Source organism: Ammodytes marinus, assembly GCF_949987685.1.
Source record: "Ammodytes marinus genome assembly, chromosome: 9".
In the NCBI taxonomy this organism is placed as follows: domain Eukaryota; kingdom Metazoa; phylum Chordata; class Actinopteri; order Uranoscopiformes; family Ammodytidae; genus Ammodytes; species Ammodytes marinus.
The window spans coordinates 12614928-12640644 of NC_137213.1; the positions used below are offsets into that span (position 1 = coordinate 12614928).

At 39.0% G+C, this 25717-nt stretch overlaps 2 protein-coding genes across 2 annotated transcripts; both read right to left on the bottom strand.

The window, feature by feature from the left end:
• Positions 1-414: 414 nt before the first annotated feature.
• Positions 415-10785, bottom strand: rab31 (RAB31, member RAS oncogene family). The gene is made up of 7 exons (XM_080033803.1): positions 10627-10785; positions 9438-9517; positions 8955-9036; positions 7842-7913; positions 6420-6526; positions 4927-5036; positions 415-3604 (listed from the first exon to the last, which is right to left on the bottom strand). The coding sequence occupies exons 1-7, from the start codon at positions 10660-10662 to the stop codon at positions 3507-3509; spliced, it is 585 nt and encodes a 194-aa protein (XP_079889929.1). The 5' UTR covers positions 10663-10785; the 3' UTR covers positions 415-3506.
• A 1527-nt stretch (positions 10786-12312) lies between these two features.
• On the bottom strand, positions 12313-25359 carry ralbp1 (ralA binding protein 1). The gene is made up of 10 exons (XM_080033750.1): positions 24766-25359; positions 22254-22581; positions 20613-21044; positions 19782-20131; positions 16033-16194; positions 15302-15433; positions 15063-15173; positions 14844-14965; positions 14625-14745; positions 12313-14228 (listed from the first exon to the last, which is right to left on the bottom strand). Exons 2-10 carry the CDS (start codon positions 22510-22512, stop codon positions 13917-13919), a joined length of 2001 nt encoding a protein of 666 aa, XP_079889876.1. The 5' UTR covers positions 22513-22581; positions 24766-25359; the 3' UTR covers positions 12313-13916.
• Positions 25360-25717: the final 358 nt, after the last annotated feature.

Here is a 25717-nt window from a genome sequence, read left to right on the forward strand (position 1 = left end):
AACCAAAGGAGGAATTTCTTGCACAAGTTGAATCATTTCAATGGTTTTGGTCAATGGTCAAGGAAAAGGAGTAAAAGCTTCATATACTGTGCAACTTTTCTGGTGTTTTTTACACTTGGAGTTTGTTTTTCTGAGGTGGCCATGTTATGAGGCATACCATGTTCTCATGATGTCAGGAGGTTAATCCAAGTCATGACCTTTTTTTTCCCAGTCCCTTCTTCTCTCGCTCATCCGTCTTTGTCAACACAACGTTGTACACAGAATCAGAAAGGCTATATCTGATTCTCTAAAAGTGTTCTGGTGTCTTTAACATTTCAAAACACATTTTTCTCTTTACGTTGGGTTAAAGTACCACAAAAGACAAAACAAACAAATAGAATAATCACTACTTTATTACATTGATTAATATGCAAAATGTAATGTTGGCCTACAGAGGATACAGGGAAGCATGACTTAAGGCATACATTACAAGGATGGCTGCAGATAATTGGCATTTTCAAAGTTGAGCGTAGGGGAGACCGGGGTAAGTAGGCACACTTTTTACTCTAGTGAGAATTGTTCATCACCTAAACATCTTTCAATAGTCATTCCTACATTAAATTGAAGCTGAAGGTGTTGGCTTGAAAATATGAACACCTCACTTTTTCTAACTTATTGTAATAAAGAAGAAATGTACCATCAAAGACACTCTAACACATTGTGACAACCAACCCCATCAAGGGGTCGGTTGTCACACACTATGGGGTTGTTTGTCACAATGTTATCTTAAATGGGAAACATCGTAAAAAGAAGGCAAGAAAGCAGAACTAAATTTGAAAGTTTAATTTCATTGTCAAGTTGATAAATAGGTCTACATAACTGTATGCATCTTAACACAAAATGAGCAATGAATAAACAAAAAGGAAATCATATTAAGACCAACCTACTGTATGTAACAACATAAAGAACAAAACAAATAGGTCTAACAATAATAGCCTACTCAACCACGATACACACATTCACTATCTGAGTTACAGTGATGGCAAATGTAGGGTCTGCTCACTAACTAAGCAGAGAGTGTGTGCCCACTGGTTGCACATACAACACTTTCCCCTTACCTCCCCTGAACGGGTGCTGGAGAACGTTTCCATACAAACCAAAAACAAACTATCCTCTTCATCTGATGAAGATTCCTCCTCATGTCTCTTTCTCTTCTGTTTCTTCTTCTCCAGCTGGGGTGGTGTGCACTGGGGTGCAGTAGCCTTGGCAACTGGTCTAGTTTGGGATGCACTGGATGCACGTTTTGATTTTGTTACCCTTTTTCTCTTTTGCATGCTAGCTGCCTTTCCTGCTCTATTCTCTCCTTCTCTGGGGTGTCAGTGAGGATACAGCTTGACATTTTCTTTTGTTATTGTGTTCCTTTCCTGGCTGCACCCTTTGGATAACATGTGACAACCAACCTTCCAAAAAATGTGACGAACAACCCCAACTGGAATTTCTTGCTAGCATCAAGGCCAACAACCATCTGACAACTAATTAGCTTGCTAAAAACAAACATCTAAACTATACCTTACCCTTCACACTTTTTTAGGGTAACAAGTGTTTTGTTATAAACCCATTGTGTAAAAGCCTAGAAGAAAAATACTGAGGAGCTAAATATTTTCAATTTGACATGAAAAACACTAACAGTCCTCTCACCTCAAATTCAGCAGTCTAACTCCAAAGAAGAATATGTAGGTGACCTCTGATCCCAGTTGTGGATATTTACATACCAAAATTTAACAGACAGCACCTTCTGGTTCCGAAATATAACGATTGTGACAACCTACCCGTGTGACATATTACCCCGTTCTCCCCTACAATTAATATACTGATTTAGTGAAGTAACTCATGCGTTATTCTAGCAGTATGCACTTTTAAGCCATGTCATACACTTGTTTAGAAAAACATAAAAAAGGCACTTTTGAGGAGACAAATATAATACTCGCTAGAAAAGTCAAGGTGTGACATCTAATAAAATGTCATTCATGTTGATAAAAATTTAAAATGTTTAAATAACTTTTTAATTTGTACTACCTAACTCAGGTACAAACGTAAACATGATTTTTTTTAATCTATGGAACTGTTGAACCAGAAATACTGTTACACAGGTAACCATGTTGTATCTAAATCAACATTTGCTATCAAAATATGATGTTAAGGCGTACTCTAATTTCTTAACACTAACCACAATGAACACTGTGTTAAGTGAATGCAAAGGTACTGTTAAACATGTATCAAGTGGTCAAATTCAGAAGGCACTACGGCCTTAGAAAAAACAATATACATTATCTTGATTTAATCAATTGGGCAAAGGACTATTTTCATTGTTAACTTTTTTCACAAGCTAAAGTTGATTTGTTTAAGGCAATTATGTTATTTTAGAGTTTGTTTAGCACGTGTACATCACTTAGAAACTTTAACAGCTTTAAACATGTTAAGAGTAAAATACATGCAGGTCTTTTCTCTTCGTTACAGTATAAATGTTAACCTTTTACAGGAAAAAAACTAAACAAAAAACTAAACATGGAATACTCATGTTTGGCAGTCGAATACAGTCATTCCCTGTAGTGAAATCTAAGACTATACATAACCAGCATGTAGAAAACATCTTTAACAAATCACTAGGTAAACAATTTTGAGTATTGGTCACAGTGTTTCAACAGGGGTTGTCATCCTGTAGTTACGGTTAAAGCGTCTTAAGCTGTTCATTTTGCAGCATTACAGATAAACCCTTGTGCAGAAAATGTGTGTGGAAACACATGACGGAGTAGAATGTAAAACCGCCGCATTAAAGTTGCACAACCGGATGCTCGTCTAAGGTTTGATCTCGACAGCCTCTCATTCAAATATTCTACTTCCATTCCATACAAGATGGATACATACATGTGCATAAAAGCTTCAATGGGGAGAAAAGGGTAGCCTTAATAAAAATGGATGTAAAAATGTTACATCCATGAAAAAATGTTCATTGATTAATTTTAAGAGCCACAGTGCAATGAAAATCCACGCAGCAGTTGACTCTTGAAATGAAAATGTAGTAACAAAAAAACTCGGCTTTCAAAAGTACAGCGTCTGGATCAGTTGTTATCAATGTGGGCTGAATAACAAAGTTAGAATGGAAAATGGGATAAATCAGCCTTTTTGTAATGAGTCATGTACCATATACCACACAGACAGAAATATTAAATATAATTCAGTCAAAACACCCCCTGAGGGGCTGAAGGCTTTCTGCTTCCTGACCTCATCAGAGTGGAAACTGCTACAATTAAAAATGGCATAAATGTGCAATGCCACGTATAATACTGTTGGTAGTTTTCTTTTTATCTGTTTCATGTTGCAGTTGACCACACGTGCATGCTAACCTCTGTGTGTCCACCGTCCTGTCTTTCCCAGGGGTAAGACACTGTGTGCATTGTGGACTGTGCTGTGCTGGTCGGGTCCCGGGCGGCGAAGGTAATCTGTAATCTCATCAGCCCTCACTGGTACTAGCAGCATCTCCTGGCGGACGGAGGGGGCTGCCTTGTGATTTTAAAGGATTCGTTGCTGTCTACCTCGGGGTTTTCCAGCGGTGGGATCTGTTTACCTATAAACACACAGTACATGATGTTTTATAAAGTTATCATGGCAGATTTAACCATTTTAAAGCATATAAAGTGTATAAAAGGTGCAGTGTGTGATAATGTGTATCTTGGCTTCATCCAGGAGTGAAAGTCCTAGATTGCATCGCTCCGTGTTTACCCTTCCTGCTTGGAGAATTTACACAAGCTACGGTGGCCTTAAGGACGAGAAGATAGTAACTAAAGATGGCATCATGCACCATTGCCTCAAGTCTTTCTACAATATCATGTGATAAGGTGAAGATGTATTTAGTTATTTATTCTATGTACTTCTGCTTTGTCTTCCAACAGGTGCCTTTCTGGCAGACACCCACTATGTATAAAAATGCTTCATTAAGTTTGACCGTTCTGATCTACTGTAGAACCATGTCGGTGCAAGTGATTATTCTACTATACTCTAATTAAAACATTCTTGTGAATATTATATTCCATTTCTACCAAGTCCAAAAAACGCAAATTCCCTTTGCACACTACACCTTTAATATACCAATATATATTTGGTACTGGTTTTCACACACATATACACTGCCCGGCCAAAAAAAAGTCACACACTCTAATAATTTGTTGGACTACCTTTAGCTTTGATCATGGCACGGATTTGCCATGGCATCGTCTTGATAAGCTTTTTGGCACATGAAGTTGCTGAAACTAGACCTGACCAACTGAAACAACCCCAGATCATACTGCACACTGCCACCACAGGCTTGCACAGTAGGCACTAGGTATGATGGGAGCATGACTTCATCTGCCTCTGTTCTTACCCTGATGCGCCCATCACTCTGGAACAGGGTCAATCTGGACGCAATCAGACCACAACCTTTTTCCATTGCTCCAGAGTCCAATCTTTATGTTCCCTAGCAAATTGAAGCCTTTTTTGTGATTTGTCTCACTGATAAGTGGCTATCTTAATGCTACACAGCTATTTAGTTCAAATCCCTTTAGTTATTGTTGCAATGTGCACAAGGAAATGCTCATACTATCACTGTTACACATAGCCGTAAGTCCTACTGTTGATTTTTTAAGATTTATTTCCGGCCACATTCCTTCCTTGAAGATGATGGTTCACCACTATACTTCCAGATTTTGATAATGCGGGTCTTGACTTTTTTGTTGGACAGGCAGTGTACAAAAACTACCGGTACTCATTCTAATAGAGTAAAACCAAAACTGGCCTTCCTTTAAGTCAACAGCCCATATCTTCCTCTTGACTTCTTAATTATAATTAATAGCATATACAGGCAAACGTGATACAAACACAACGTACAATTTGAGACATGATGAAACCTACTGATTTTCTGAAAGAGCTCCTCGACATTGACAGCATTTCTGGCGCTCGTCTCGATGAAAATAGCTGCGATTGATTCAGCGAACTCCTTTGCTTCCTTCATAGGGACTTCCCTGTGAAAGAGAAGGACACTAAAGTCAGTGGGAATGTCGATTCACGGTTAATAAGCCGGTTCTCCATGGCAAATCCATATTTTCATCAATGACTTTCACCCATTCCATCTCTAACTAGTTTTCTCTCTCTGGAAGATGGGAGAGATATACAACTAAACCAAAATGGTTATTGCTATTCTGTGAAGATTTGTGAAACCAACTTTATAGTTTCCCCCATGCTAACAGGTCTCTCTTGAGAATGAGACCCGGTGTCTCAATGAGATTACCTGTATAAATAAAGTGTGTGGTGTCACCTTTTACAGAGCAGGCAAACACAAAAAGCAAAGAACAAAAACGGGAATCTTGTGTACAAAGCCATGTTTTTGGATGTAGCTCTATCTATACAGTGGCCAGCAGGGACAATATTTAAATAACCCTCCTCAGGCAAGAAAAACCCCTCCTCAGCCAAAACACACAAGTAAATGTCTCCCTTTATCAATGTTTAATACATGTTTCTTTAGGCTGCATATAATAGTCCAACAAAGAATAGTAGCTATATGTTTTTGTAAGCGTTTGGTCTTATGAAGCTCTTGAGGTTGTACATAAAAAAAATACTTTAGGCTACTACCACCAGCCCCATTAGTCTTCTTACAGGATGATTGAAGATCCGATGACAATTATCGAGACATTATTTTTCTTAGCTCACTGGACTTGACATGAGCTATAAAAGAGGTGTAATAAGAAGATTTTATTGTATTGTTTTTGCACAACGAGCCTCTGTTGAGAACACTGAAACAGCCGCCCCATTTAATTGAACCTGTAAGTTTGCTGAGCAGAAAGTCTTAAAAGGAAGTGATGCGATAAAACAAGAGTCACAACTGAGATTGCAAATGAACATTTTCACTGAACAGGAACAGAGCTGCTGCTTCATATTTAGGAGATGTGTTTGTGCTGCAACGAGACAGACTCATGTAACTATTACAAATTAGCCTTTTAGTGTCTATTAGTTAGTCATTTGCATAACTTAAAGGCCTACTTCACCGGTTTGAATATGAAGGTGTATTGAATTCTGAGATCCTATGTAGTATAAATGATGTCTTTTACTGTGACATCACAGTAATATTTACAAAGTACGTTTTTTTTAACCCTATATTTCTCTTTCAGTGATGTCACGAGAAAGAGAAATATAGGGTTAAAAAAAACACTCTTTCTGCCTTTTCTCAGGCTAGGATGAACCGATTTCAATTTTTTTCGCACATTTATACTACATAGGATCTCAGAATTCAATACACCTTCATATTCAAACCGGTGAAGTAGGCCTTTAAGTATTATCAGCATAATATCCCTGAAAAGCAGTTTCCTTACAGCTACTGTCTACATCTAAAAAATTAACCCTTAGCTCACCTGATGTCCCCTAAATCATTCTTGTTCCCTGCTATGGCTACAACAATGTCCTCTGGTCCGTGTTCCTTCAGCTCCTTCACCCACTTCTTCAGTGTCTGGAAAGAGTCCTGAACAACGAGAGCACACCGTGGTCAACTCTGCGGTAGATTCTTTATAACAACATTGATTCAACTACAACTAGTGTCACATTTTTAACGATTTGGAATGTGTTTTTGCAGACAAGTTTCCATTAACAGACCAGGAAAGAATGACATTCCAATGACATGGAAGCAAGACATTTCAGAGTGATGGAAAAGTCATTGAAAACAGCGTCTTCAAGTTACACACATTAAAATTCACCAGGGAGTTACTGAACACAACAGCGGTCTCCAGTGGTACAGTTAAGGGCAGTCATTTGTGCTGCAGGGATTTGAAACGGTTGACCACCAATAAACCCAAGTTGAATTTGTTCCTTTAAAGCCACTACGAGTAAAATGGCACGTTGGCGGCCCCTTTGGACAAAAGCGGTAGTATTTTTACGACGGCAGCTGTCGTGAAGCTGTTTTCTAGCTTGTGCCGGGTGTGCGAGATTCAAATGATCAGGAAGCAATATAGTGCATGTCCGTGTGTTGAAAGTGTGAGGGCACCGGACTCTTTTCGGCTCCGTGAGAGTGGTTAGTGACACAGCATCAACTAATGCCAGTCAGTGCTACACACACACCTGATTGCAATGAGTTGATGCAGTGTCACCTCTCACAGAGCTGAAAGATTCCGTGTCCTCACTCAAAGCGAATGAACGAGAGACGGCAGTTAGTATGGATCATGATGATGTAATGTGTTTATGTTGTTGTAAATAATGACTGTCAGATGAATAATGGTCATCTGATAATGCTGGTGAGGCAAAGTAAACTTTGTTTTAGTAGGCTACATTAATTTAGGAGTAAACACTGCAGCCTAGTTCGATCCCGTAAAATTGTGTATACAGTATACGTTGCTTGGCAACGCCCTCCCGCCCGCCTATCACTCTCCCTTTTAGCTTTTCTTCATTGCATTTTCTTTTTTTTCTTTGATGGTTCAGCCCCGTTATCAGTCATTATGACGACAAATAACTGTCTCAAACAAGGCTCCCGCTCCCCTTCCCTCACCCAGAGGGACAGGCTTCTCAAATCACGTTGCTGCGCCAGCGCCACACTGAAATCTGCGACCAATACGGATATGTGACCATAGAGCATGCACGCGTGAACCGAAAATCGGACTGGGTGTGCGACCAGACCAAACGCAGTAATAAAAACTATATAAAAACGTATTTCTTTGCACTGATGGTCTCGTTTGCTGTTAAAGGTAATTTATGATTATGAGAGGAAACATGAGGCTGTTTAAAAGATATTTAAATGTTACTCGTAGTCGCTTTAATATGCAAATTGTAAGTGTTGGTGTTCTTACCAGTTTAGTTATGTCATAGACAATGACAGCAGCAGCCGATCCTCGGTAGTACATAGGAGCTAATGAGTGAAACTTAAAAAAAAGATAACAGGAGTTAGCATGAGCAATCAATGCAGCAAATCAAATCTAATTTGTTTAGCACAGTAATGTGATTTATGAAGAAGTGTATGGCCATTTAAGCTGAATACACTCTTATATCTTGATCTTAACATTAAAAATGCTGTGTTCACCTTCTTAAGACTAACAGTAACAGTACACTGTCCTGTCAGTAGACTATTCCCATACATTCTTCAGGAATGAGTGGCCGATGGAAAAAGTTACTTACTTACAAGTTTGAACTCCTCCACCACACTATGAAGGTTGCTTCAGAGTTTAGCAGAATGCTACTGTTTTATAGCATCTACATACATTTTACAAATTGTATTTAAAGAAGAATGAATTTGAAAAATTGTTTTGTTGACACCACCAAAATCCAGTGTTTGTATCCATGAGGTCTTGACAAACATAATGAATGCATTTTCTTCAAAGAGAAATTTGTAAATCTTTATCTTTATGTTTCAAAACCTACATTGTTTTATTGTACGATAAGAGCATCAAAACTCATTAAAAACTTGCTCTTTAGCAACACCAATCGTCAAAAACAGTACTGGTATTTCTATTGCACTTACCAAGTAACTAATAATACATTTCTCACAGATAAGTCAAGAAGTGTGATACGTGTAATGTAAGAGATAAAGATCATTTGAAACCCTGGTAACATAGGTATCATTTGTACACACAGGCAGAACATACTTGCACTAGTTTTTCCATGTTGTAAGCATGTCAGGCAACCTAAAACTACACACACGCCACACCCCTCCACCCCCATACATGAACTTAATCACTGTGATGATACCTCAAGTCTTGTGACCTTTGACCTAATGCGAGTCATCCTATTCCCTGTCTAATAATAACTGTATGTCATGAGGGCCACTGACAGTGAAATGATTGTGTCACTGCTAGCTTCCTCATGCAAAATGTTATGGAAAATTAACTTTAAAAAAAAAGCATGAGTTGTGTGTATGTGTTTTTAACTTAAAGCTAATTGGGAATTTGTGTTGTGGGTGTACTCACCCTTTCCTGTCCGGCTGTATCCCAAATCAGAAATTTGTGCAGTTCATTTCCACATGGTACAGTTTTAGTTAGGAATGATGCTCTGTGGATGACGAATGTTTTCACGAGAAACGTACAGGAAACAAATCAGTACAAGTCAGCAGGACAGTAAAAATAACACAGAAAATGCAGATGTTTGTCACTGACACATTACTTAATAACTTATTGAATCAATAACAAAAACAAATTGAATGGATTGTTCTCAGCTTGGCTTTTGTTTAGAGCAGAGTATATGAATGTGTCTTGGTAAATGTACCAAATCCCAGTTATTTGCTTTAAATGCAACCACCACCTATACTTTAAATAAAATATGCAATAACTCTAAGTTTTTGGCAATTTTAACCAAAGGGAATGTACCATAACTGGTTAGCCAGTGGATTGGGTATGGGTATTTATTTTATTTTATTGATTTGTCTTTTGTGATTTGTAGTGCTGTGCTCCTACCCTATTGTGGGACTTATGTTGTGGTCAAAATGATCCTGCACAAATCTGCAAACAATGCTGGATTTCCCAACTCCAGTGTCCTGAAAAACATGAAAGTCATGCAAATCATTCAGACTTCTTATCAGAGCTCTCTAGGAAAACACACACACACACACACACACACACACACACACACACACACACACACACACACACACACACAGTGAGAGATCACAATTGACCCCCTGTTGATAAGGCAACTGTCTGGTCACATGCACATCATCAGATAGTTTCATGGTAGTCCAGTCACAGTGTCTACAAACTCTACAACCACTAGCTTTGAACATCAATATAAGACAATACACTGCATATTTTAATCACCTCACAAGTAAATTAACTCAGGGCTTTAAAGAGCCTATTTGAGACTGCATGTCATGTATTGCTCAGTGATACCTGCATAATGACCGCTCTTATCTTTGCTATGTAGTTTATAAGCATCATACTATCTGCTATAGGCTACAGTACACCAAAGCAGAGGACTAACAAAAGATTTTGGTGGGGACAGGGAGTCTCTGGTTAACTTAAAGTTGGCTTTTAAAACTGCTTGGTGAGCATGTCAGTGGCTAGTGGAGGAATGCACAGGCCTGGGAAGTTATTGTACCTCCTAAAAGTTCCCAGTTCCCCCTTCTAATTCATTGATAAACAACGAAACGAACCGTCCCTGTCACCGTCTACAAACAACTGCGACTGCTGCTGTGTTTTGCTAACGCTGCAGGAAACGTAACGGTTTGCATGTAGCGGTTTGTCTGGTGATGACGTAATAGACAATACACTGTCAGGGAGCTATTATAAGAGGAAAATGAAGAAAAAACAAACAGCAAACTAGAGCTAATCCATTTTAAAATGTGAAAACAAACATGCACAACGAGGAAATAGATATAAAAGTTATTGCTTCGCCCACTCGGTCGGTTGTTTGGTCAACAAGCCATCAATATAAGCTTTATTTTCAAGTTTTCCGTCGAAAAAAACTATACAGTAAAGTCTTTTTAAACGAATAAGCAACATTTACAGCCTATCCGTGTCTGCTAGAATCGGCTAACGCCTGTTTAACGATTAGCTAATGTCCAAATGTTGTCGGTTAGTGAAGTCTCGCAGCAGACAGAAGGAATTTTTCCCCCAAAGTGGATCAACAAAAACATCTGCCACTTACCCCTAACAGGCAAACTTTGAGCTCCCTTATTGCCATGGTAAGTTCTCTAAGGTCTTTAAATCATTATGGGTCAGTTGTCCACTCAGTGTCTTTGTCTCGTCATGCTTGAAACTGTGAATTTGTTGGATAAAAGATAAACCCAGCCCCTGAGACAGACAAGGCTGATCATCTCATCTACACCAGCATCAAGCAATGCAAATTGACGAATACAACCTCCGGTGGTGAGTTTCAAAATAAGACACATATCATATTATAGATTTTATCCAGAATTACATCTAAATAATAGTCTGCTATGAATAATGTTGTATGAATATCAATTACATTAAGTCTTCAAAATACATTAACTCTGTTTCTGAAGGGAAAATCATAAATGTATGACTTAAAGAGGACCTATGATGCTTTTTGACTTTTATGACCTATAAACGTTGTTATGATGATTCATAGTCATGCTTAACCATACTAAATTATCAAATAATGACTTACATGCATTTCGACGTATTCCCTGCTGACCGTCTGGGGTGTCTGTGCAGAGCACTAATCACTATTCTAGCCAGTCGAGAAGTCACGTCTTCAAAGCGGTCTACCCTTTCATAATTCGTGACGTCGCATAAAAATTCGTGACGTGACCACGCGGATGTTTCCATGTATGGTAATGGAAGGAAGGTAACCAATCACAACGGAGTGGGGTTTGCAAGAGGGGGGGGAGGGTAGCGGAGATGGCCGATGCACAGGCGGAGGGAGCGGAGATTGCCGAAGCACACACACTCAAGTGTTGACAGGAAGTGCTGGATCGCCAAAATAAGAGAAAGAGCTTCCTGAAAATCAACATAGTTTTTTGTGATGTGATTCGTGTCAGGTTGCTCTATAGCAGTGTAAAACAAGAAATTAAGACCAGAAAAGTAGTATAATAGGTCCTCTTTAACTACCAAACATTTATCGTTTCGTTAGGATGTGTTTCATTACCCATACTTTCATAGGACTACTATTTAGCATCCCAGAATTTCAGTTGGTCTGATTATTAATACATGCATGTCAAATGCAGTATGTCAAAAATACCTGGATCTCCTTCTAGATCTGGTCGTATTTTGCAGTGTAAGCCAGCTTGCTTTGTTGGACATTCACTCCTCGCTCCTCTGCTAGGCGGAGCATGTGCGATGCCTCACATCAACTGAGTAGCCTTCAACAATGGGCAGAGACAATATCTGTTATTGTTTCAATACATAAGATTTAAAACATATTCTCAATGCTAGTTATTTTACTATAGAGAAAGAAAAAAAACCTTAGAAACACACATTTGTCTAGTGTTCTGCAAAGTGAATTTACGCTTTTATTTTGAAACTAGTTTTGCTTATATACGGCCCGTTTCTGGCTATTTCTTTTACAACTTGATCCGGCTACTTTCCAAATCGGAAACCAGTTAAAGTAATGACAGAAAAGTCGGGTGTTTCCACTACTGTAGGTGCTAAAACACAGTAACTACATGTTCACTTCCTCAAAATGTATGCAAATAGTTTATTTATAACACTTTATTGGGCTGGGAGAAGTTAAAGTATTCAGATAGTGTGTCATGGAAAAAAGGGAGAACTCAAATATAGTCCACACTACCAGCCAACATAGTTGAGTGAAAAGGTAAACATTGGAGGCTGTGTGTCAGAGAAAGAGACAGCAATTCACATTAATTTTTCAGATCGACACTTTATTCTTCACAGCATTATTCTGTCTGCAACAATAAGCTACAAAAAGCTTGGAACAATATGAAAATAACCTCACGAGAAGCTTCCGAGCTCAAGCTAGCGTTTATCCGTTTCAGTCACAGGATTAATAACATGATAAATCACCAGTCCAGATGAGATTGCTTGATTTGCCCACGACCAAAGCAAGGGCAGACACACTAGTATACCCCATACAGGTCATTAATAATAATAATAATAATAACAATAATAATAATAATAAAAAAGAAAGAATATATATGACAAAACATAAGAGCAGGAAATACAGTATGTTTGCAATTTTACAATAATATACACAAACAGTAAGTAAGTCAGGCCATGCCTTTTGCTTTAAATATCACTGAATGATGACAGTACTCTGCAGTAATCACAGATCAGTTGTGAAATGAAATGATTGACTTGTAATCTTGGGTTTGTTGTTTTGTTATTTTAACTCACTTCCAACTGACGCAATGAATAATAACTCCAAATGTCAAGAGTTGAAAAACACGGTCAAATACACAACAAAACTACACAAGCCTCCTGCGTGTCTCTGCGCACATTTTGGCAATATAATTCATCACTACAGATTTGTTACTCCATTGTTAGACTGGAGAAAAATGTCATATTTCTCCCTCACGTTGTGCAAGAAAGGCAGAGTTAACATAGTTGATTGCGTGACAGAGTAAAGACTGACTAACGACGCTGCCTCCAGCTGTTTAGCAGTGATGAATGATTTTTTTCTTGCGTATTTGCTGCCTGTTTAGGTATTTTAAATCTACTGTTACAACGCCACCGTGTTTATGTGCCGCTGCTCTTCAAAGAAAAGAAAAAGAAAGCATCTACAATATATTTGTAAATATATTCATATATTACTCAAAAAGCTGTCATTTCAAATCAATGGATTTCTCGAATAGTCAACTGTATTCTTCAGAATACTACTTAAATATATATTATATAGATAGACCAATCATATAATTCTTCATTAATCAAAAGAGCTTTTGTGTCAGTGGTTCTCTTGGGGAAACATATTCCGGTCTGGCATCTTCAGTTATGGCACAGTGGTCTCTATCCTAACATGACAGATTTGCATCTAGGTAAGGGACGTAATGAGGTACTGGGGCTGGGATAATATCTGGTCTGTGCTTTTCTCTTGAGGCCTTACCAGCGGGGAAAAAAAACTTGGCAATGTGCCTACCTCTTCTTCTCTTCCATCCCCTTTCTTTCTTAATGAAGCCCTTAATTTCTCCTTCCTTCATACAGGCTTGGCACTGTGGATCAGATAACATGGTCAACCTAGTCTCTCTCAGCAGTAGCCAGTTGTCCACTGAAGCAGCTACCCTAATTCTAGATTTGTTGGCGTTTGTGTCTTTTATTAGATAAAATGGGGAAACAAGGTTATGTGATTCTGGACACCAAAGACGACAGTAAAACAGATTTTCTTTTTCCATGGTTGCCACTTGGTGCACACGATTAACAATGAGCTCTTGGATCCAGCAAAGTGAAATCTCCAGTGGATAGCGAGTGACAACTGACCAGCGGTCGAGACGTACATGACAAATACGCCACTGAGATGACACCTCACATGGGGGTGTCTCTCTTGTCTTTGCCCGGCGAGGGTTTTGAAGGATCCTTAGCTGCTTTGCCATTGGCTGAAGCAGTAGGGTCTGCAGCGACGACAGCCACGGCGGTAGCGACGGAGCGCTTGGTATGCTCCTCACTGCGAGGCTCGGGGCTCGGCTGCTGGGCGGGCGGGGCTTGTTGCTCGGCCGGCGGCTGGACGGTCACTTCCTGGTGCAGTTTGTGGCTCTGCAGCAGGCGCAGCTGGACACGCAGCTCCAAGATGGCTTCCTGCTCCTCGTGGATGGCCTGGTTCAGGTGGGTGTTTTTATTCTACAGGGCAATAAAAGATGGCACATGAGAGACAAGCTAGTTCAACTCTGGCGATATTCACTGTCAAAAAAATAAAAAATTTCCATCAACCATATTCCAATAACATCCTTAGACTGAGATAACCAGGTAGGGTTTTCTTTATTACAATTTTATAAATACAAAATGTTTTCTAAAGTGTACTTTCAGATTGTAATCTTGCAGAACTCAAAACACTTTAAAACATTCAGGTATAAATGACAGGTATAACAAAACAGAAACAGAAGAGATCAACTGAAGAAATTCTAAATAAACTTGTGATTTAGAAATGTCTGACATAATAAATAAAATAGAAACTCAGTTTCTCAACTCAAAGGCAAGCGCTGAGAATATAGTGTGTGTGCTGATTATTCTTCTAACCTCCAATTCCTCGTTTTGCTTCTGCAGATCTTCAAGAATCATCTGCAGCTCTTCCTCGTCTTCACTCTCACTTTCACTGTCCGACGAATATTCCTCCGTCTCACTGCGACCCTGCTGCCGACTGAGGGACACAATGCTGGGTTATCACCTTTGTTACATGTTATGACAGTTTTATGTCACATTACAACATTTATTTACTACCTTTCAGTGTCCCCATACCTCTGTATGTCTGCAATCTCTGCTCGCAGCCTCTCGATTTCCTCCTTCTCGGTGGCGATCTGTCTACGAAGCACCTGCTCCAGAGAGATCAGCTCCTCCTGCTCTGTTAGGATCTCATTTTCCTGGGTATTGAGAAGAAAACAAGGAGTTATCCCATCACAAGTTAACAAATATTTGTATCTATATAAACATGTATCCTTCTGTGTTTGAATGACTCACCTGCGCTAAGAGGAGGCAGAGGACTTCCTCTTCATTCTCAGTCATTTCCTCTTTAGAAACATCCTCCTTTGAGAGGCTGGCTATCTCCTGCGCTATCTTACTCTCACACTCCTAAAAGACCAAAAGGGATTAAGTTAGTTTGTAATGTTAATCCCTGTTCAGCCTACATCATAGACATACAGAGAGGTGTTGATTAAAAAAAAACATGCAGAATATGCTAGAATCCAGGCACAACCCACCTGACGCTTAGCCTCCCTCAGTTTGCGTTTCAGAGCAGTAAGAATCCTCTGAACTTCCCAGAGTCGCTCCTCTTTAGATAAGTCCTTCACCCCGGCCTGCAGGTCCCTGTGCAGGCAGTTCAGCAGGAACTCCTACAAGACCAAACCAGATTTATTACATGTCAAAATGCAGTTGACACATCAGAGCGATTTCAAATTTCATATCCTTAGTTACTGTCAATCAGTGTGTCCAGTTTTTGTTTGGTTCTGACACCCGGAGGAGCAGAGAAAGATGAGCCCTGCTGAGAAGACATATAAACAGAAGGAGCTTACTTTGCTTAATTCGTGCTCTATTTCTATGTGTCTATTATGTAAAGCTGTAATCCCTACTAAAAGCAATAATTTGCGTGCTTAAGAACTCTTTACAAAGACATGGATTAGAGCCGATGACTGATTTTCATTATTTATTCATCAACATTCAAAGTGAAAAAAATCATCAATAGTTCTTGTTCAGATCAACAAAAAGTTTAAAAACACAAAGATTCTTCTACTTTCGTTGATATGAAATCAGAGGAAAGCAGGAACCCTCATATTTGTGAAGATGATACTAGCAAATAATTTACATTTTGCTTGATAAATTACTTTTTTTCTGTCTAAATATGTAAAACTATTCCTTTAATTTTCCATGGATCAATCCTTTCCACAAATGCATGAACTTGTATATGAAGATGTTACACTGGGACTGAACCCACCTGCCGTCTGATCTCCTCCTTGATGCTCTCTGCGGTCTCGGGCAGCGCCGGCATGGTGGCCATGTTGGACCAGCGGAGCGGCCGCACCGCGGGCTTCAGCACCACCTCACCAAACAGCTCCCTCACGTGGGTGAAGAACATGTAGAGAACACGGTTTCCAATCTGCACACAGGGTCAACAAATCAGTCAAGACATAGCAAACAGCTTGAGAGCTCTGTACATAGTCCCACAGTGGATGTGAGAAAGTGCAGTACTAAACAAAATTCTAATTCTGCATATTAAAAAGGTGGAGTCAACACTTTTGAGTGAATATCTCTGAATTATCTGCTACCTGTCTGTACTGTCTGTCTGTGTCTGTATTACAATCTGATTAATTAAAAGCTCAGACACTGTAAACTGGCATGTTGCAAGCTACTGCAGGCCACCTTTGTTTAAATTATCTTTGTTTACATGCCCGTTTACAGAACCTAGGCCGTGAATTACTGTCAGATTTTTTTTCATTTATTATTTGTATGGACATATAGCAGATCATGAGGAGATATTCACTGATTTGGACAATATTGATTTTGACAACAATTATTCTCTAGAATTGCTGACTCCTCCTTTAACTTAAACTAAATTAAATGAAATGAAATTAAACCGACCCGGGGATCCTCTTATTAAAGGAAAGATGTGTTTATTTAACAGTGTTGTTGTAGCTCCTGCTGCTGTTGGTTCAGAGTAAGTGGAGCAGCCACAGAGTCTTCCCCTATGGGAACAAATTAGGTTCACCAAACTGGGCCAGCGTTTTAAGGATGAACTGACTGTTTGATCCAATAAAAACGTGGTTGGTTTGTTGCTATGGGGAGGTTTCACATCTGTGAGGTACACTTGAGCCTGAGCCCAAGACCCATTTTTCTAGCTGATGTTTAGTTTTCTTATTTGACTTTGAATCGAAACCATATGTTTTCTCTTTAGAGTAGGTAAATGGAACTTTCAGTTTTTGTTGTCGTGTTTTTACAAGACCCGAGCCGGCAGCACGTGCATTTGTTATTAAACCAAGTTAAAGAGACTGCATTATGCACCACAATGAGGTAATGTATTTATTTATTATGTAAGGTGATTAATGGTTATATGAAGATGGTGAGGCACATTAAACCTAGGATTTAGTATCGTTCCGGAAACAAAGGATGTTCCGGTCTGCCTGCTATAAATACTTTTGTAAGTTACCAGGAAAAGTCAGACCCACAAAGGCATTAATAACAACTATTTAAAACATCTCATTTGCTGTTACAGGTCATTTATGATCCTCAGAAGAAAAATAAAACTTTCATAAACATTTAAAAGTTCCTCATAGATCCCCCTCTACCCATTTCAAATATTAAACTGTAAAATAAAAAGGTGAAAATACCTCAAAAATATCTTTAACCCTTGGGTATCCTTAACTTTTACTACGCCTTGGTTACCTTAGAGGACAAAAACGTCCTCTCCCTATAAACTGCCATAAAAACATTATACATTAATATTTTTTTCTACTTTTTTTTTTACAAACCTTTTATCTCACTTGACCTCTTCACATACATATCAAATATTCATTCATTTGTAATTGCTTTTAACCCTTTACATGCAAGTTTATGTGACGACGTGAGCCATTTTTATTTAAAAAAAACACAATAATTGAAAAATTTCTCATATAATAGATGCAAAGTGGATTTTTTTGAGTGGGATAATTAGACTCTAGGATATGTTAATGATTTGCAATAAAACTGCTTTTGATATATGTTTAGTATTTGTGCAGTCACAGATGCAAATAAATACTCCCTCTCATGACCTTAGAGGACAAAAACGTCCTCTCCCTATAAACTGCCATAAAAACATTATACATTAATATTTTTTTCTACTTTTTTTTTTACAAACCTTTTATCCCACTTGACCTCTTCACATACATATCAAATATTCATTCATTTGTAATTGCTTTTAACCCTTTACATGCATGCTTATGTGATGACGTGAGCCATTTTTATTTAAAAAAAACACAATAATTGAAAAATTTCTCATATAATAGATGCAAAGTGGATTTTTTTGAGTGGGATAATTAGACTCTAGGATATGTTAATGATTTGCAATAAAACTGCTTTTGATATATGTTTAGTATTTGTGCAGTCACAGATGCAAATAAATACTCCCTCTCATGACCTTAGAGGACAAAAACGTCCTCTCCCTATAAACTGCCATAAAAACATTATACATTAATATTTTTTTCTACTTTTTTTTTTTAAAACCTTTTATCCCACTTGACCTCTTCACATACATATCAAATATTCATTCATTTGTAATTGCTTTTAACCCTTTACATGCAAGCTTATGTGATGACGTGAGCCATTTTTATTTAAAAAAAACACAATAATTGAAAAATTTCTCATATAATAGATGCAAAGTGGATTTTTTTGAGTGGGATAATTAGACTCTAGGATATGTTAATGATTTGCAATAAAACTGCTTTTGATACATGTTTAGTATTTGTGCAGTCACAGATGCAAATAAATACTCCCTCTCATGACCTCCCTATAAACTGCCCTATAAACATTATACAGTAATATTTTTTTCTACTTTTTTTTTTAAAACCTTTTATCCCACTTGACCTCTTTACATACATATCAAATATTAATTCATTGTTAGTTGCTTTTGACCTTTTAATTCCAGTTTCTTTGATGATGTCAACAAAGTAACAAAGTAAACCTGCAGCCACCTGAAAACCCACAAATTGCACATTACAGCTGCACACATATGCATACGCACAAAGACACACACACATACACACACAGTAATTTCACAACACACACACAGACACAACCCTAAGGTATCCATATGGATCCACACTTTCCATTAATTTCTCATATTTCTTATGTTTAGGCCTGCAACTCTAAAAAATTACAAAAAAGTACAAAAATGGTTTTAGGGAGCATATTTGATCCTCAAAAAAAACTGGAGAAAATAAATGATTGAGCTAGATAGGGCTAAAAAAGCAATTTTGGTGTCTTAAGTGTTGGATTATTGCCTAATATCATCACATTTACATGTGTTTGTCATCATGGCTATGGTTTGAAAAAATAAAGTTTAAATTGGGCCATTTTTTCCATACACGTTTGAGTTTGTAAAGTTTGGCTGTGTGTACACAAACACACACACTATATTTTCTCAATACACACATATGCACCACACACTAGCATCCCTACCATCACACTCACACCATTTAGTTTGAATTTTTTTTTCTATTGCACTGTGGGGGGCAGGACCGACAACCTGGAAAATTGCTTGTAATTCAACCCTATGCCAAATATAGGGAAATGGCTCAAAATTTTGATGGTGTTGAAAATGATCAATTTTGATGCTTTGTGTCTAGGATGAAAGCATAAAATCATTGAAAAAAATATTTTATGCTGTAATGACAGCAGGATCAAATTGGTGAAAAAAGGCCATTTTGAATGGGAGTCAATAGGGGACAAAAACGTCCTTAGGGAGCTGAGAGGAACAAAAAAGTGTACAGCCTTTATAATAGATGGTACAAAGTTGCTGAGTAGAAATAAACAAAATATTTGAAAAAAAAAAATCCCTGGCCAAAAATATTTCAGCTAACATAAGCACAGCCAAAGTTATACACAAAAAAGAGCGTAAAAAAAGTGCGAAAGGACAAAAACGTCCCCAAGAGCACCAAAGGGTAAGTTCCTCTCAGGAGGTTAAAACTCAAATTCTTTGTTTTCCCCTCTGACCTGTATGGTTGGGTTGAGGACGATGGAGATGTTCTGAATGTTCATCTTGGTGTCAATCTCCCTGGCTATGACGTGGTCCATGTGTGTGACGAGCCAGGAGAGCATGAGTTTGCATTCCGGTGTCACCTCGGTCAGCAGCCTGTGGAACTCCGTCACCTTCTCTGCCTCCACCTGGCGTCCACAGGCGTCTTCAAAGCGCTGGACCAGCTCCCGGCCCAACAGGTTCTCGGGCAGCTCGCGGAGGTACTGCTTCAGCAGGCTGGCTACCGTGTGGGGGTCGTACTCCTCCAGACATGGGCACTCCTCACGGTCATACGCTGCCTTCAGTTCATCCACCTTGGACTTCATACCTGAGAGAGGGGGGGGACGAGGTGGGGTGAATGTCAATCAGACAATTTTTTCACAAAAAAAGCAATTGGTAAATTCTTCTTTTTATGTTTGTTATATATATATATATTTCTTTTTTAATTGGACGGAAGAACAAACAAATACACCCCCCTCTCAAAAAAGGAGACGTATTTATATGTATTTACGTGTTTATATTCCTAGTTCTGTAATTATGAGTACATAATGTCAATGTTAAATAAAAACAAGCGCACACACTCACACAAATCCAAAAGAAAATAAGGAAAAAGCTATGCCATTTGTTTAGTTCATAGTCATACAATTGCATTTTTAAATATCTGTACATATTGAGAATGGCATAGGTTATATTCTCATGTATCTGTAGAAATTTTGAATGAGAATTCCTTTTTACTTTTTTTTGTGTTGCTCATTTGTTAATGTTAACTGTTTTATCAATTTTCCTTTTCTTTATCCAAAAATCTTTACCTGAGACCCTGTAGATGCCTTCACACTTCATGCCATAACTTTCGATGTAGTCCACGCATTCTCTGAAGACGGCTGGCAGCTGGAGCCCGTCGTACAGGGCCGTCCTCTTCACAGCCTCGGCCAGCGGAGCTCCAAAGATGGGCCTGAAGGTGGGGATCTCCACCGGCACCGGCTCTGCCTCGGTGGCCGGTTTCTTCTTCTTCTTCTTCTCCTTCCATTGTTTAACCACGTCGGCCGCCGTCAGGTCTTTGGACTTCTTATCTTTGGCCTTGTCCTCCTTCGGGCATTTCTCCTTGACCTTGAAATCCTTCTCCTTCTTCTTGGAGAAACTGGGCTTCTTGAACACGTGGATTCCCTTGGAACGCTTCATCTTGGACGGGCTCTCCGCCTCGTCTGCCGAGCTGTCCTCCTGGAAAGCCGCGTAGCCTTCCGCTGTGTGAAAAAGTACAATAAAGATTAGGATGTGGGAGAAATAGGGTTAGATAGATACACCCCCTGTAGGCATATCCTAACCTCCTACGGCAGAACCATAACAGCAGTGAAACAGAAAACAGGAAGAGAGATGTGTGAGAGAGAGAAGATAGCAAAAGGAGGGGGAAGAATGGGGACTTGGAAAAGAGGTCAGGCACTGATTTAGCATCGCTCCCGCCGCACCTTACGCCACCTCCTCTCTCTAGAACACTTTGAATATTTTCCCTCAGAGCAAACAGCTACGAGGTGGTGTTACAGGCAGTGAAGTGGCCTCTTCACAGTCTTTGTCTCCTTTCGTTATCTCCTCTGTTGGGTTTCCCCCGCTTTAGAACAGTCCCTGTTTATCTGACACACCTTCACGGGACTCTCTAGGGGTGTGCTCTGAAACTGTCCACCTCTTCCTCTGTCCCGCTACACCCTGGTTTAGGAGCTAAATACAGACATGGAAAAAAATCCTGATGCAAAGAGGACAACGTGTGTGAAAACCACTGAGTGAAAAACATTGAGTAAAGGAACATTTATCACCACTGCACACGGCAATAGCCAATAGGACGGAAAAGTGGGAATCTCTCTTTGTCAACAACTCCTGCCACTGCAGCATTACAAAGTCGTTCAGTCCCAAACTGCAATAAATCAGAAACTTAACAGCCTGAAGTAGACAGCCTGTATGTCCTTGAAAGCTTGCAGACGTGAAAGGATAAAAATAGGGATTTTTATTTTTTTTGTTCTGTCAACAAATCCCATGAAAATAGTGTTTCCTGAGTCGTCCAAACAACTAATAAAAAATAGATCTAACAATCTTCAATCGACCCCTACTCATGACTGAATTAATGGAGCAATTAATCAGGGCTGACTTGCAAATAGTGACCAAATATTGTATAATGACTTCATAATTAAGGTATAACTACACTATAAGTGTGAAAACACAGCATAAGCAACTAGGGATGAGAAATTTTAACCATTTATTAACCAATTCCAAGAAATACTACAGGATTAGTCCGACAAACTTGGAGTACAAAGAAACTTATTGAAAAATGTGCAGAGCTTTCAGACATTTCTCATAGCGTTGATGAAAAATGACCATGTGCTTATAAATATTTATCAAACTTTTATTTCCAATGTCAACCATTAACAAACACTCGAGCTCAAATAACAGAAGGGATTTCTTACTTCGTTTCTCCTTCTTCTTGAACTTGTTCTTCTTCTTGCCGTGCTCCTTGTCGTCGTCAGACACGTATGCGTCTGGAGTCTCGTGGTGGTGGTGGTGTCCATCGTGAGGCGGTGATGGTTCCCCCGTGCGGTACAGACCGGGGAACTTAGTGGGACTGATCTCCTCTGAGCTGGGGGTACGAGCCACGCCCCCCGGGTGCTCTGCCCTCCGCGGCTCTGAGGGGCTGCTGTTGCTGGGGGGCAGGAAGCACTCTGTCATGATGGCTGCCTCGGGGGCCTTCTCACTGCTGCTGCTGCAAACACTGGCACATCACCTCCCCCATCACACCTGCAGCGCACACAAATACAATAGTTATTTACTGTACATCATTATTTTGTAAAACAGTTTATTTTATTATTGCTTCTGCCTGTTACCTGCCATGTTATGTTTTTGTGAGACGCAGTAGCCAGCTCTGTATTCTTGTATTTATTTGTGTGTTGACTCATAAGACAGAAAACTTTTTAAAAAACAGGAAAAAAAAAAGCTTTTTACTATGATTTACTGAAGGTTTTAAAAACCTGACTTAATTGGAAGATTTTACACTTTCCATGTGGACCTCTTAAGATGAGTTTGTGATTGTTTTTTGATGCAGCCTGAGTATATGAAAACTAGAAGCAGGTATGACTAAAATGTCTTCTCTCTGTACATGTTTGCTTTTGAAAAAGAGATCACAATGAGGTTATCTGATTAAATAAAGTTTGAGAAAATCCACTCTGGCTCTACTAAGACCTGCTTAGTGTAAGACAAGTAGCTTATAACTAAGTAAGGGCATTTTGTAGAAACACATATGTGCATTAACAACAAAATCCAAACATTTTGCCCTGCATCAGTAAAATGTAGAAGATGATTCACAGTTTTGGCTTTAGAAAGGAAAATTCTGTATGCAAACGTCAGAACTCAAGCTAGAACAAATGGACGTATGAAAGATAATAGTACATTATTTCATCTGGAAAGCTGTGTTAATGTAGGCAATACAGCTCTTATGATCAGTTAACATAACATTTTGAATAGAGAAATTTAAAAAGTAATATAAAAGCATGGGTGGCCATTTCCTGATACCGTTTCATACTTATTTTGATGATGCATGTATGAAGAGAACAACTGCAACAGTAATAACCACCCACCAGATGGGGCTCTGCTATACAGGACAAACAACATGTATCAATGTCCTACTTCTAAACTAGCAATTATGACATACACAGCAAAAAAAATAAAACTACAGTTCACTTCATCAACAGCAGTCTAACCGACACACAGCGTGGATGACTATAGATAAGCTTTTATCTGTTCATCTGAATATATTGACACAATGATTTGAATTCGTTTTCATTGTCAAATTAACCACAGAACAGAATCTAAGCTGCAAGGTCGCACATGTTCTAGGAAGTAGATTCATTTGCATTACGGTGTTGTGTATAGAAAAGCTTATATTGAAAAGATGAGCTTTAATTCACCCTACTAATGCTGCAAAGCATTTCTCAATTGGACAGCAGGGTGAAGGTCTCATGCTACATCATGGTCAGGGTTTTTACAGTTTAAGACCAGATAGATTTTAATAACTTTGTAATGCCACTAGAAATTAAATTAAAGACCATTTTTTCCGCGACATAAACAGTAGATTAACGTCAAATTGGGTTAGGAACAATATTTGAACATGACTTCTTTGGTACAGTAAAAAGGATCTACGTCCAATGTTGAACATTTAGTTTTTATTTGTATTTAAAAAGGCATAAACTGTTCAAAAAGAAAAATTGGTAAAAAAGCACATAATATTAAGTGTGTCACTTCAATATTTCAAAGTGACCATATCAAACCACCATGTCATGTATACGAGAGGTATTTTTAAATTATATTAAAAAAAACATGCTACCAATTATTTTTAGAATTTGAATTGCAATGTCAGAACATTTTTACATGATTGGATTCAATGTAGGGAACCCAGTTGATACCAGAAACAGGTCAAATTGGAAGTTTGGTTCCTTCTCAACCTGCTGTGCCAAGAAGACAAATGTGATAATGTATGCAACACAACATAAACATGTACCAACAGTCTTGAATAGGCTGTGGCCACAAACACAATCAATAAAGCCTTTCTGTCTGTCTGACATCTAAATCTTTCTTCGCCTTCTCTGATACCACTGACAAAACGTATCAAACACAACCAGTCCCACGCCATCACCTCATTGTTAAAGCAATCAAATTTGTGTCACAACAAATTAATTTTAGCATATTTACGTCAGAAACTGTCAGAAAGTAGAAGCTGCTCTCTGAATGGAGGGGCCCATATGCTAGCGTTATTTAAGCTAGCTGCTAGCCGATTAGCCTCCAGTCTGTCCGACACCATTAAAGCCGCTGTGTCGTTCAGACAAAACCAACATGAGATATATCGTTAGCTACTTGTGCTAAACTATATGTTGCACCAGCTGTACTGCCGTTGAACAAGCGAAAAACACAGAGTACAAGAAACTTTACCAAGTACTATCCCGTTCGGTCAATTTCTGAGTGGAGCTTCCGGATGTCTGTATACTAAATAAACCCGTCTGCGCTTGCGCAGTGACCCGAGTGCATGATGGGATATGTAGTTCGAAAGGGAATTCCTCAAATCGCCTGGAGCTTTCACCGCATACAGTATGTGTAGTCTACTATTATTTACTATCTATGGTAGTCTACGTAGGTTTTTATTGACCAAGAATAATCTAAATCTGGATTTAATTAAGCCTGTTTGGGATGTGGTGTCATTTTGTCCTTAACCACAGCTTTGCAGTTTGGAAGCCTAGGCACGAGAGAAACTGTCAAACAAAGTTTTAAAAAGCAGCTATAATCTAAATTTGTTGAAACCACTTGCTATTCTGACTCATGTGTACTTTCCCCAAGTGCTGTGGTTGGCCTCAGAAGACTGCTGGTCATCGTGACATATGAAACATATTTGCCCTCTGATCTTAGTTGGCACCTTCTGCTCCGAACCCACAGCTGCAAACAGCCAAATGAGGTTGTGATTCATTCAAAATCATAAAAAAAGACAAACAAGGTCTCATTGTGTCGACTGGTGCATTAGTCTGTGCAAACCGCGGTTGCATGCCAATTGGGAAGAGAATCAGTGATAGGGCCGGCACCCTACTGCCTTTGGAAAATGCACTGGCACTACAAAGAGCATTTGTGTGTGTGTGGGGTGGGGAGAGATTGGCATCGGTAAACGCTCCCTTTCCCCTCCACTTGCAAGAGACGGTCAGTGAGCACTGGAACACCTGTGGACCAGAATGGTATAATAACAACTTTGTTTCCCCAGGAAATGATGCATATCCTGACTCGATTCCAACACTGGGCTAAGATTAGAGCAGGGAGGCAGGCTAGTGGGGGCACAAACATTTCTCTATTCCACTCACTTTTCTTATTTTTTTAAACACATATTTTAAAGAAAAATATA